Source organism: Rhincodon typus, chromosome 2, assembly GCF_021869965.1.
Source record: "Rhincodon typus isolate 14 chromosome 2, sRhiTyp1.1, whole genome shotgun sequence".
Lineage (NCBI taxonomy): Eukaryota > Metazoa > Chordata > Chondrichthyes > Orectolobiformes > Rhincodontidae > Rhincodon > Rhincodon typus.
This window is the reverse complement of record NC_063333.1, coordinates 14,316,131-14,330,836: the sequence shown is the minus strand read 5'-3', so window position 1 is coordinate 14,330,836 and position 14,706 is coordinate 14,316,131. Positions and strand designations below refer to the sequence as shown.

General features: G+C 40.5%; 1 protein-coding gene across 2 annotated transcripts in view; it reads left to right on the top strand.

Moving 5' to 3' along the window:
* The window catches only part of xrcc2 (X-ray repair complementing defective repair in Chinese hamster cells 2), a 134,685-nt gene that overhangs the window by 100,210 nt on the left and 19,769 nt on the right, over window positions 1–14,706 (top strand). The window contains exons 1-3 of one of the 2 annotated variants that reach the window (XM_048612270.1): window positions 1,131–1,201; window positions 1,749–1,905; window positions 8,898–8,979. In XM_048612270.1, the coding sequence (XP_048468227.1) occupies window positions 1,867–1,905; window positions 8,898–8,979 (121 nt within the window). In that variant the 5' untranslated portion in view covers window positions 1,131–1,201; window positions 1,749–1,866. Of the gene's footprint in view, window positions 1–1,130; window positions 1,202–1,748; window positions 1,906–8,897; window positions 8,980–14,706 lie in introns of those variants that run through there. The other variant, XM_048612264.1, reaches the window with a different exon arrangement.

Genomic DNA, 14,706 nt, shown 5'->3' with positions numbered 1-14,706 from the left:
CCATGTGCATAGATCACTGAAAGTTGCCACCCAGGTTGATAGCGTTGTTAAGAAGGCGTACAGTATGTTAGGTTTTATTGGTAGAGGGATTGAGTTTCGGAGCCATGAGGTCATGTTGCAGCTGTACAAAACTCTGGTGCGGCCGCACTTGGAGTATTGCGTACAGTTCTGGTCGCCGCATTATAGGAAGGATGTGGAAGCATTGGAAAGGGTGCAGAGGAGATTTACCAGGATGTTGCCTGGTATGGAGGGAAGGTCTTATGAGGAAAGGCTGAGGGTTTTGAGGCTGTTTTCGTTAGAGAGAAGAAGGTTAAGAGGTGACTTGATAGAGACATACAAGATGATCAGAGGATTAGATAGAGTGGACAGTGGGAGCCTTTTTCCTCGGATGGTGATGCCTAGCACGAGGGGACATAGCTTTAAATTGAGGGGTGATAGATATAGGACAGATGTCAGAGGTCGGTTCTTTACTCAGAGAGTAGTAAGGGCGTGGAATGCCCTGCCTGCAAAAATAGTAGACTCGCCCACTTTAAGGGCATTTAAATGGTCATTGGATAAACATATGGATGATAATGGAATAGTTTAGGTTAGATGGGCTTCAGATTGGTTTCACAGGTCGGCGCAACATCGAGGGCCGAAGGGCCTGTACTGCGCTGTAATGTTCTATGTTCTATGTGCTTAGCCTTAGTAATTGCATAGGTCCAAGGAACACAATTTTAAGGTTTAACACAAAAAAATGCAAGGGGAACATGAGAATGAGTTATGTTCACAGCAAGAGGTTAGGACCTAGAACCCATTGAGGGTGGTGCAGGCAGAGACAATGGACAGTTTGAAACAAAAAATGGTGAGTATTTGAGGGAAACCTGCAGGGCTATATGTATAAATATATCACTGAAATAACTCAACAGAGGCTGGTATCTCATCACCAAGTCACCATTTATTTACACATGCACAGTCCTGGACTTATAGTACTGCCATATACACAGTCAGGCACCAGAATCTGGGACACTCGCCCTATTTATATGTCAGCCAGTGCTCCCTGATTGGACCAGATTAACAGCCTCAATCAGGGAACACATATCCTATGACATCCAGCTTACTGACCTTATTACAATTATTGCAGTGGCTGACAGGATTGCATATCCAGTATGGCGTCAAAGGGCTGAATAGCCTCTTCTGTCATAATGATTTTCCACTTGTGGTATGTCATGAATGAGACCACTGGGTTTAAGTTTTCAATTAAAGCAGAATGAATTGTAGCATGCAACATTAAAATTACATCTTGGAATCTGCAATCCAACAACAAATATAATTATTCATTGACACCCTGTATATTTACACAAGATTTTTTCTTTAATGTTAATTGGCATGTGTGTTTAGTTACTCATGTTGTCTCCTTGTCAAAATTCTGAAATTGCTTTAGGAATTAGAAATGAGAAATATGGAGACATAATTGGCATTTTTAAGATAAAATTCTTTGAAACAGTAATACAGCAAATGAAATAAAGTTGCAATTATAGGAAATAAAAGATGTTTTCCCTTTCACAGTTAAGACTTTTTTTTAAAAATGCACTTATTTATGTATTCAGGGCAGAACATCACGCATTTGTAATGTTTGCAACCCATTATTATGATCTATCTATTATTCCAATAGTGGAATCCTCATTCTTTGAAATATATTTTAAAAGGATGTTAAGAGGATAAGATAAATGCAAACAAAACTGCAGCAATGTTTGATGTCCCTACAGCAACCAGGAGGAGCAGGAAGTGGAGGGTCAGAGGTGAAGGAAGATGGCCGATGCTGGTTGTAAGCTGCTCTTATTTTGCCTGACATTTGCTTTGTCGTGAGCAAGAAGCTTTTCAGTTATGACCAGCGATTTTCGGGAGAAAGAATCGGGCACGGAGGTAAGAAGAAGCGGAGGGAGAGATTGGGTCTCCTTAGAGATTGTGGCTGATGTTTCAGTGAAGCTGCTTTGGTGGATCCTGTCTAAAACAACACGGGGAGCAGGAGAGGTTCATTTTCTCCCCTCAAACTTGAACTACCTGAACCACGTTTTGTAGTGATTTTTGTTTTCAAGCGCAGACAGAGGCTCGAGACTTTGAAATCGTTTGGTACACGATCTAGAGGGGAGTTGAAGTTTTCTTTCCCTCGGGGTGATCAGGATCTGAAATGGTCTCCTTGAAAATATGGTGGAACTGACCCTAAGATCATTTTAAAAGGGATGTGGATATGTAATCGAGAATGAGGACAAGAATGGGTTACAGACATAAAGTAGGGATGTGGGTCTAACACAGAGGGGTGGCATTTAAGTTTTAAAACTTCTCATAATTCATTCATTCTCTGTCTCTCGTCAGTCACACTCAACATTATCTCGTTTGTTTTATTAGTTTTTGTCAACACTTCGTCATTTGCACTAAATACGTTTTTTGTTTGACCATATTTATGAAATACCCTTTTTCAAAGAGCTTATTTATTTTTGGAGATTGCGCCTCATTAAATTGTTGTTGCGATTGTATTCATCTTGCCTCAGTAAGTGTTCAGATTTAATCATGATTCAATATTGGTTGTAAATGAAAATTGTTTATAGAACCAAAGAAACTTGCAGCCAGTCAGCTCAGTGTACCTGTGCTGTCTTGTATAATGAGAAGTCAAGCCTAGTCTCTCACCTGCTTTCCCCACTTCTACCACCCGTAACCCTGTAGCTGATTACCCTCCATTAACTGAGGTACTCCTATTTTAAATTATTTAGGGACTCAATTTCCATTTGGTTTTCTAGGAAAGCACTCTGAATCGGTAACTGAAAAACTCATTTCCCCTCTAGATCTTCTTCCAAAGATTTTAAAATCTGTGGTTTGTGGTTACTGACCTACATGCCAGAAAGAGCATCCCTTCCCAACCTGCTTGAACAAAAATCCTTGTCATTCTTGACAGCTTCGATTGGGTAACTTGTCAATATTCTTTGTTCCAAGGAGAACAGTCGTTGCTTTTCCAGATTCTCATAATCACCTCATCAATTCTCTGCCATCTTCATGGTTTTGTGCATATCAGCTCTGCTCATCAGAGATTTTTCAAAATCACGCCCTTTGTTGCATGCAGTCTTTCCGTATTAGTTGTTCCCAATTGCATCACTTCAGACTCCTCTGTATTGAGCTCATCTGCTATACTTCACATAATCACAGGATCATAGAATGGTTACAGTATAGAAAGGGACAATTCAACTCAACATGTCTGAAGGAGAAATTCACGTGTTTTTCCCTCTAGCCCTGCACCTGTTTTCTTTTTCAGATAACCTAATTCTCTCCGAGTGCCTTGATAGTGGAGGCAGGGTAACACATTCTCAGTGAATTCCACATCCTGACTACTCACTGTATTAAAAGGCTTTTTCTCATGTCGCCTGACTTCTTTTGCCAGTCACCTCAATTTATGCTGTCTGGTCCTCTATCCTTTCACCAATGGGAATAGTTTGTGGTTGTTGACTTGCTCGTCGAGCTGGTGAGTTTGTTCGCAAGTGTTTCGTCATCATACTAGGTAACATCAATGTGCCTCCGTTGAAGCTGGAGGCACACTGATGTTACCTAGCATGGTGACGAAACATTTGCAAACAAATTGACCAACTTGACAAGCAAGTCAACAACCCGAGCTTCAAATCTTCTCAAAAACCTTGGAATAGTTTCTCTCTCTGCTCTGCCCAGATCTCAAATTTGAAAACCTCTATCAATGCTCCCCTCCAAACTCTTCTCCAAGGAGAACAGCCCAACTTATCCAGTCTTTATATAAAAGATGTTCCTTGTCCCTGAAACTCATCTAGTTAATCTTTTCTGCTCTTTCTCAATGCCTTGACATCCTTGCTGATCATTTTGCCACCCTCTTTGCCACCCTAAAGTCTACAGTTATCCTCATCACCACTATATTGCCAGATTTTGTTTCATTTGTAAACTTTACAATGCTACTCCCTAGACACAAATTAAGTCATTTGTTAAAAAAAATGCCACCAACACTCCCACCATCTCTCTCATCATAAGACAGTAAGACCTGCCGATGCTGGAGTCAGAGATAACACAGTGTAGAGCTGGAGGAACACAGCAAGCCAGGCAGCATCAGAGGAGCAGGAAAGCTGACGTTTCGGGTCGGAACCCTTTTTCATGGATAGGAAAGAAAGTTATGAAGAGGACAAGGTGTAGAGCTGGATGAACACAGCAAGCCAAGCAGTGTCATAGGAGCAGGAAGGCTGACGTTTCGGGCCTAGACCCTTCATCAGAATTCTAGGCCCGAAACATCAGCCTTCCTGCTCCTCTGATGTTGCTTGGCCTGCTGTGTTCATCCAGCTGTACGCCTTGTTATCTCAGATTCTCCAGCATCTGCAGTTCCTACTATCTCTTATGAAGGGGACATAAGGGGACTACAAAAAGATATAGTTTAACTAAGTGAGCCAAGATCCAGAAAATGGAGTATGATGTGAAATTGATCATTTTGACAGGAAAAATAAAAGGAAAACTATGATTACCTTAGTCCTCTCAATTGCTCAACACATATTGCCAGTACAACTATTTTCCTCTCAACTACCCCCAAATACTTACCACTATAAGGATATAAAATGTTGCTGTTTTAACACATTTACTTGACTTTTCCAGGACACAGTAAGTATATTTCAACAGCAACTAAATATATTTCAGAATTACTTTGGACACCATTCTGACATCCAAATTGAAAAATATCACAGTGGAAATAAGTAATTTTAACTTGGTGAATTGTATTTATTGGTCACCATTGTTATCAAATTCATCTTCATAATAACAACTCCCTCATTTTAATCCTGTCCAGTGGTGTCCTTGTAGTGTGTGGGTTTTTGATTTTCCCAAAGCTATCACTCTGCCAGCTAAAAACTTAAGAACAAGCAACTGCAACGCAAAGTGCCTTTGAGGGCAAGGGCTGGGATCCAGGGTCCAGAATTTGGGCACTGGCTGCTGTTCCGCTGCACTCCTGCTCTCCCACTTTTCTGCAGTGGGGAAAGCCTAGTGTTTGGGGGAGAGTGGAGAAAGAGAAGTGGATAAATATTTCTGGATTGAGTGGAGAAATAGGGCTAGAGAGGGAGAGCAGAGGTTGAGTGGGTAAGTTGGGATAGGAGAGCATGAGTGAATAAAGGAGAGGCTGATTCGGAAGAGGAACCATGTCTTCTTTCACCAAGGAATATGGAGAGAGAGGCTGAAATTTGTGTTAGGATACAAAAGAATAACATTGCCACAAAATTACTGAAAAAAAAACACATTTCTGTTTTGCAACATAGTTCTGTAAAACAGCTTTAATAGTAACCTATTGGGTGACGGTATATTGGTATTGTCACTGTACTAGTAATTCAGAAACACACTTAGTGCTCTGGGGTCTTGGGTTCAAATCTCACGACAGTAAATGGAAAAATCTGGAATTGTAAGTCATTGGATTATAATCTGAAACCATTGTCATTGTAGTAAAAATCTAGCTGGTCTACTTGGAATACAGTGAGCAGATCTAGGCAGTGCGCCTTGTGAAGGATATATTGACTTTGGAGGGAGTACATCATAGGTTTACAAGAATAATACCTAGACTCCAGGAGTTAAGTTATGAGAAGAGATCATACAAATGTGGTCTGGTTTCTCTAGAGGGTTAGGGGGTGACTAATTGAAGTCTTCACATATTAAGAGATGGAATAAGTACAGATAAACTATTCCCTCTGGCTGGAGATTCTAGAACTAGTGGGCATAGTCTGAAATTTAGGGCCAGACTGTACAGGAGAGATGTTAGGAAGTATGTCTACACTAAGAGCGTGGTAGTGGTTTGGAACTCTCTTCCACAAATGGGAGTTGATGCTAAATCAATAATTAGCTTTAAATGTGAAGTAAATAAATTTTTGTTGAGCAAAGGTGTTGAGGGATATGGGCCATAGAGCAGGTGCATGGAGTTAGGCCACAGATCATCCAGGATCTCATTGAATGGTGGAACAGATTTAAGGGCTGAATGGCCTACTCCTGTCCATATATACCTATAATGCCTTTTTAAGAAAAGAAATCCACCATCCTTACCTGGGCTGGTGCCTCTGTGACTCTGGGCATTCAATGTGTCCTCGAAATACCCTAGCAAGCCACTCTCACTTGTATCAAACAGTTAAAAAATCTTTTTGAAAAATGAGTGGAGTCGTAGAGTTATGCAGCACTAAATAGACCCTTTGGTCCAACTCATCTGTGCAGACCAGACATCCGAATCTGACCTAGTCCCACTTGCCAACAGTTAGATCACATCCCTCTAAACCGTTCCTATTCATATACCCACCCAGATGCCTTTTAAATGTTGTAATTGTACCCATCTCCACTACTTCATCTGACAGCTCTTTCACGCACCACTTTCTGCATGAAAAATTTACCCCTCAGGTCCTTTTTAAATTTTTCTCCTCTCACCTTAAACCTGTGCCCTCTAGTTTTGGACTGTCCCACCCTAGGGAAAAGACTTTGGCTATTCACTGTATCCATTCCTCTCATGATTTTATAAATCTCTACAAGCCCACCCCTCAGCCTCTGACACACAGGAAAAAAAAGCCCAAGCCTATTCAGCCTCTCTTTATAACTCAAACTCTCCAGTCCCAGCAACGTCCTTGTAAATCTTTTCTGCACCCTCCGGTTTAACAACATCCTTCCTATAGAAGGGTGACCAGAATTGTATGCAGTACCCTAAAAGTGGCTTCACCAATGTGCTGTACAGCTGCAACATGATGTCTCAACTCCTATACTCAGTGTTCTGACTGATGAAGGTAAACGTGCCAAACGTTCTTTCACCACCCTGTCTCTCTGCAACTCCACTTTCAAGGAACTATTACATGAACCAAGGCAAATACCAGAAGCAAAATAGCAGTACCTTCTTCCCTGTCTGCACATAGAGCCCACCAATCAGAGAATGGCCCATTTATACCTACTGTGCTTTCTGCATGTTGACCAATCCTCAATCCATGCAAACCTATTACTCCCAATTACAGTTGTTTCAATTTTGTTTAGTAACCTTATGTGTAAGACTTTATCAAAAGCCTTTGAAAATCCAAATACACTACAGTCATTGGTTCTCCCTTGATGATTAGCATCCCCAAAACACTGCGTTTGTCAATCATGATTTCCCCTTCATAAATCCATGCTAATTTTGTCCAATCAGACATTATTTTCTGAATATCCAGTGATCACATCCTTTATAATAGATTCCAGTATTCCTTACCAATGATCACTAAATGTCCTTTAAGGAAGGACTAACCTTACCTGAAGTAGCCTATTATGCCACTCAACTTAAATACAATTAGGTGATGGACAACATTCACGTTTCAGAAAGCGTTTGACGAAGTCCCACATAAGAGATGAACATGCAAGATTAAAACACATGGGATTGGGGGAAGTGCATTGAGATGGATAGGAAATTGGTTGGCAAAGAGGAAAGACTAGGAATTAATGGTTCCTTTTCAAATTGGCAGACAGTAACAAGTGGGGTGCCGCAGGGATCGGTGCTGGGACCCCAGCTAGTCACAATATATATTAAAGGTTTGGATGAGGGAACAAAATATAATGTCTCCATGTTTGCAGATGATACCAAGTTGGGTGGGAGAGTGAACTGTGACGAGGATGCAGAGATCCTTCAGCATGATCTCAACAGGTTGGGTGGGTGGGCAAATCCGTGGCAGATACAGTATAATTTGGATAAATGTGAGGTTATTCACTGTGGAAGCAAAAACAAGAAGGCAGATTACTACCTGAATGGCTGTAAACTGGGAGAGGGGAGTGTGCAGCAGTACCTGGGTGTCCTTGTGCACCAGTTGCTGAAGGTAAGCATGCAGGTGCAGCAGGCGGTAAAGAAGGCAAATGGTATGTTGGCCTTCATTGCGAGAGGGTTTGAATACAGTAGCAGGGATGTGTTGTTGCAGTTGTATAGGGCCTTGGTGAGGCCACACCTGGAATATTGTGTGCAATTTTGGTCTCCTTTTCTGAGGAAGGATGCTCTTGCTCTCAAGGAAGTGCAGCGAAGATTTACCAGGTTGATTCCGGGGATGGTGGGACTGACATATGAGGAGGAATTGACTAGGTTGGGATTGTTTTCACTGAATTTCAGACGAATGAGGGGGTGATTCCATAGAGACTTATAAAATTCTAACAGGACTGGACAGGGTAGATGCAGGGAGGATGTTCCCGATGGTGAGTGTGTCCAGAAGCGGGGTCACAGTATGAGGATTCGGGGTAGACGATTTAGGACGGAGACGAGGAGACATTTCTTCACCCAGAGAGTGGTGAGCCTGTGGAATTCATTACCACAGAAAGTAGTTGATGCCAAAACACTGAATGTATTCAAGAGGTGACCAGATATGGCACTTGGGACAAATGGGATCAGAGGTTCTGGGGAGAAAGCAGGATTAGGCTATTCAGTTGGACAATCAGCCATGATCATGAAGAATGGCGGAGCAGGCTCGAAGGGCTGAATGGCCTGCTTCTGCTCCTATCATATATGTTTCTATGAAAGACCATAAAGTACAGCTCAAACCTTTCAACTGAAAACTCATTACTGCTGTAGTCAAGCAAAAAGCCTGTCTCCAAACAGGTAAAAAACTGGTTGAAAGTGTGTCCTGACGCACCAGGCTTAATGTCAAAGCGTTCTCCAGAGACAGATGTCTCAGCCAGTAATAATTTTAAGAGATATATCATCCAATAATAATCATAATCATTGGACACTAAAGAAAACAGCAATTAATGTTCAATCTGCACCTGTTTCCAGCAGGTCCTGTAGCTGTGACCAGTAGCAGAGGAAAAAAAAGTTGTCACAACACAGTTGTATATAGATGTAAGTAAAATTTGAAGTTATTAGGAATTTTACTTCATTATTGAAATATTTATTTTGATAGCTGCTTGTTCGACTAAAAGGGAGAAGTTCTCTGAAACGTCTTGAACCAAGGCTATTTGGTGAAGAAGGATTCCCAAGTCATGGTAAGGAATCACAAAGCATTAACAATATTGTGAGGAATCATGTTTTTAAGTTCATCCCATGACCATCTGGTTTAAAAAGAATGTTCCAGAACAACACTTTATTCCAATAAAAAATGCAAACCTATACTTTTGAACTCATAAAAGCAGGCTTACTGTTTTCTGCTAATTGAGCAAAGTAATTGTTAAAGAAAAAAAAGACTTGCATGTATGTAGCACAATTTTAATGTAGGAAAAATGGCAACAAATTTGCATGCATTAAACTCATAGATATAGCAATGTGATTAAAAACTAGATAATCTGTATGTTGTAATGTTGATTGAGGGATAAATATTGGTCAGGACGTGGAATCTCAGAATTGTTACGGCACAGGAGGCAGCCATTTGGCCTATCTACAAATGAGCTCCATTGCTTAGTGTTGTGGGTAAATCACTACAAGTTACCTTTTAATTCAACTATTTATTAAGAAATCTCATATTCAAATACTGAAACAATAATTCAAACTTTATTGCATGTAACAACCAAATATAAGACCCCTTAAGTAAGGAAGTAGAAGCCTGCAACCCCCAACTTAGCTTTTACCCAATTAATGGTGAAATCTGGCCAGGAGTTCAACCAGCTGTGGTCTGTTGCTGGTGGGGGGAATTGCCAGAGTTTGATCCTTGGGCAGTCTTGTAATTCGAAGTTCCGCTAAGGTGGAATTCTGGTGTTTGATTCTTATACAGATTTTCGTCCTTCGGGCTATGTGTGATATTGATTTTTTTTTCTAAAAGTCCTTTCATCCAAATTACTGCAAGTCTGCAGCTGGCCTTCATATCACAAAGTAATTTCTTTGATTCTTGTTCCATTTGGCATTCACTGTCTGTTCAAAGTCACAGCTTTCCTGCAGTTAACTCTTTAAATTCTTCTGCAGGGCAATCAGTTGTCCATGTGACAATAAAGCATCCAGTTTATCAAGCAGGTGTCAAAGCAATTTTGTTTATGTAATCCTGCCAAGACATGGCTAATTGCTTAGTCCCTGTGTAACAGTTTGTCTTTGTTCCTTAACAATTTATTCCAGACAGACTTATTGCATGTGTAATAGTTTATCTTTTGTTGATTCATTCAGTCCATAAACAGTTCTGAATTCTTTAATATCACATTAGTGCCAATTTCCTGCTTTTTCCTCATATCCTTGTACATCATTCCTATCTAAAAAATCATTCAATGCCCTCTTGAATGCCTCAGTTAAACCTGCCTCCATCACATTTCCAGTCAGTGTATTCCGTATCCTAACTATTCGCTGTGTGAGAAAGTTTTTCTCTCACACCCTTGCATCTTTTGCACATCACTTTAAATCTATACCCTCTTATTCTTGTTTTCTTTAATGAGTGGGTGCAGCTTCTTTCTACCTTCTCTATTCAGCCTGCACATGATTTTGAAAACATATATCAAATGTCCAGTCTGTTGCCTTCTTTACAAGGAGAACAGTCCCAACTTAATCAGTCTATCCTTCTAAATGAAGTTTCTCAACCCCGGGACCATTGTTGTAAATCACTTAGAACATAGAACAGTACAGCACAGTACAGGCCCTTCGGCCCACGATGTTGTGCCAAACTTTTACCCTAATCCTAAGGTCTATCTAACCTCTACCCCTACCTTATACTATCATCCATATGCCTGTCTAATAGCCGCTTAAATGCCCCTAATGAGGCCGACTCCACTACCCTCTTCGGCAATGCATTCCACGCCCCTACCACTCTCTGAGTAAAAAAACCTACCTCTGACGTCTCCCCGATATCTACCTCCATTCACTTTAAAACTACGTTCCCTCATAATAGCTACCTCCACCCTAGGAAAAAATCTGCATTCTTTCCAATGTTTTCACATCTTTGCTATAATGTGGCACCCACAACTGTGCATAATACTCCAGCTGAGGTCTAAAAAGTGTCTTATACAAGTTCAACATCGCTTTCTTGCTCTTGCTCTCTATGCACCCATTAAGAAAACTAAGGTAACTAAAGGCTTTATTAACTGCTCATTCTACCTGTCCTGCCACAATCAATGATCCCTGCACTTTTGCATCCAGGTCCCTTTGCTCCTGCACCCCTTTTTAGAATTGTACAATCTGTTTTATGTTGTCTTTTTCACATTCTTCCTATCAAACTCACATGTAACTCTTCTCTTTAATAAACTCATCCATCACCTATCTGCCCATTCCTCCGATTTGTCCAATTTGTCAGTGTCCTTTTGGAGTTTCACCCTGTACTCCTCACAGTTTACAATTCTTCCAAGTTCCATATCATCTGCAAACTTTGAAATTGTGTTCTGCTCACCAAGATTGAGATGAGTAACATATATCAGGAAAAGCAAGGCGCCCAATATGGACCCTGGGGAACTCGACTATAAACTTTCCTCCTGCCCAAAAAGTATCCATTGACCATTATTCTTTGTTGCCTGTCACTCGGCCAATGGATAGAACGCCCCTGCTTTTCTTCAAAATCGTTTCATGGGACCTTCTACGTCAACCCAAGCAAGCAGATGGAGCCTTTTTGGTGGTGTAATGGTGATGTCGCTGTGCTACTAATCCAGAACCCTAGGTTAATGCTCTCAGGACATTGGTTTGAATTCCATCATGTCAGATAGTGAAATTTGAATTCATTGAAACTCTGGAATTGAAAGCTAGCCTGATGACTACTTTATAACTATTGTCGACTGTTGTAACAGCCCACCTTAGTGTCCTTTAAGGAAGGAACTTTGCCATTCTTACCTGATGGGATCTGCATGTGACTGCAGATCACAGATCTGCAGCAGTGTGATTGACTTTTAGCCTCCTTCTGGCTGCTTGGGGATGGATAATAAATGCCAATGAGAGACAGCAAGCTAACATTTTGAGTGTAGATGAAACGTTAGCTTGCCCTCTCCATGGATGCTGTCTGACCCATTGTGATCTCCAGCATTTGTTGTTTTCAGTACAGATTCCAGCATCTGTAGTAATTTGTTCTTATAATAAACGCCAAAGATGCTCATACCCCACTAATGACTAAAAAATTATTAACATCTCAACCAAAGATGTCCCCTCCAATGGTACAGCACTCCCTCAGTTCCGATTGGAGCATCTGCCTTGGGTGTTTCTACTGAAGCTTTAGAGTATGCTTTGAACTGTGAATTTCATGACCGAGAGTGCTACCAACTGAAATAACAAAGTTAGCTGACACTAACTTTGTTTGTGACTCGATCATTTTTATTACTTTTGATTTATATTAGAACTTCGGCATGCTTTTTATTCTGCTTTTCCAGTAGCCTTAGTTAGTTTCTAAAACAAGTTATGGCTGAGAAGCACCCTGCGTTATTATACTTGTGTTCTGTTTGCATTTCACCCTTGCAGTTATTCCCTAAGTTGGGGAGGGATAGGGTAGGTGTAATGCAAAACAGCAACAGATGGATGGACTTTTTAGTTATGTTGCAAATACTGTATTTCCTTGCCTTTAGCTGTGAACTTATCATTTTCTTAAGTCTGAGGAATGTAACTGTGAAGTTCTATTTGTTAACCTTGGCACCCAGTTCCTGTCTCAAACAGTGAGCAGTGGGAGGGAATGAGGGCCAGGAGCCAAGGATCAGCACAGAATGTCACATTTCCACTTCAAAGCTTCAAAGCAGTGAAGAAGACAGTGATGTCAATTGGCAGGAATGCTTTATCATGGTAAATTTTGAATTTATACTTGGCTTCTGTTTTTCAGCCATTTGATACCATGTTGGCATCTTATTGTGCAGCATTAATATAACTTGGAAGAATTTGGAAGCTACTGGCACACTATCTGACAACTCTTATCTGGTTCATTTTGATCCAAGGAGAGGAAATGGTTGAAATAAAAACACAAAGTGCTGGAGAAATTCAGTAGGTCTGGCAGTATCTGTGGAGACAGAAATAAATTTAACATTTCAAATCCAAAATGACTTTTTGGAACCAAATAAGAATCATATTGGATTCAAAATGTTAACTCTATTTCTCTCTCCACAGATGCTGCCAGACATACTGAGTTTCTCTAGCACCTTCTGTTTTTATTTCTGACATTCTCCAGCACCCACAGTCATTTGCTTTCATGGGAGGAAATGGTTGTATTGATTGGAGACTGCTGGAGGAGGTGGTGGAGGCCGGGTACAATTACAACATTTAAAAGACATCTGTTTGAGTATATGAATAGAGAGATTTAGGCTAAATGCTGGCAAATGGAACTAGGTCAGATTGGGATGGCTGGTTGGCACAAACAAGTTGGACTAAAGGTGCTGTTTCTGTACTGTATGACTATGACTTAATTTCTGCACCATGTACTTTGGAGGGTTATTTTTGGGCATAGTTAAATGGACTTGGCGACCTTGATACATTTGCTAATAAATCCTAATCATGAGACTTGAACAAGTGTTAAAATGGATCATTAAAGAGATTCTAGCTAGACATTTAAAAAAAACAAGGGAAGAGTTGGGATAGTTTCGTCAAAGGGGAATTGTGTATAACCAATTTACTGAAGTTCTTTGAAGAAGTAATATGTGCACTGTTTGTTAAAGGGGAGCATTAGACATACTGTATTTGGATTTCCAGCAGACATTTGATAAGTTGACTCATTAAAGGTTATTGCAGATAAAAGAAACTCATGGTGTAGGAGGTAAATATTAGCATAGTTAGAAGATTGGCTGGCTGCAGGCAGAAAACAAAGTATGCATAATGAGCATTTTTCTGATTATCAGGATGTAATGACTGGAGTCCCATGCTGGGGTCTCAACATTTTACAGTTTATATCATTGACTTCGACAAGGAGAGCAATGGCATTGTGGCTAAATTTGCAGGTAATACCAAAATAGGTATGTTGTGAAGAAGACATAGGGAAGTTGTAGACAGACATGAATCAATTGAGTGAGTGGGCAAAAATCATCTGACAAATGGAGTGAATGTGGGAAAATGTGAAGTTGTTCAGTTTGATGGGAAAAATAAAACAGCAAATATTACTTAAACAGAGAAGAACTGCACAAGATTTGAGTGTTATTGTGCATAGGTCACAAAATGTTAAGAGGTTTACAGGAGGTTTATTAGATTGCTTCCTGAAGTGAGTAATTTGTCTGGCCATGATAGGTTGGACAGACTGGGCTTGTTTCCACTGATGTTTAGAAGATTGTGGGGTAACTTGATTGTAGTGTTTAAGACCCTCTATGGTCTTGACAAGGTGAACTTGGAAAGGATGTTTCCTCTTGTGGGTCAGTCCATAGTGAAGGTGCACTGATTTCATGTTAAGTGTTGCTCTTTTAGGACAGGGATGAGAAGATTTGTTTTCTCTCTCGGAGGGTTGAGTGATGTTGGAACTTTCAGAAGATGGTAAGACAAGGTCATTAAAATGTTTTTAAGACAGAGGTGGATGAATTCTTGGTAGGCTTTGGAATTGAGGGTTATTGGGTGTAGATGGGAATTTGGAATTGAAGATGTGAACAAATTATCCATGATCTCATTGAATTACAGAGTAAAGTTGAGGGGCTGAGTGGCTTACTAATGCTCATAATTTGTATGTTCACATGTATGTATGCATTACTCACCATCCTGAATAATAAGGGAACATGATGAACACTTTGGTTGGTGCCCTGGACTGAAGTGATATGAATGTTGTTTCTGGTACTTCCCAGTTACAGCTTGGATGCAGCGCTTAAGAACTATGATGAGACAGGATCTGTGACATTCTGATTTCTTTTTAGTCACAGCAAAGT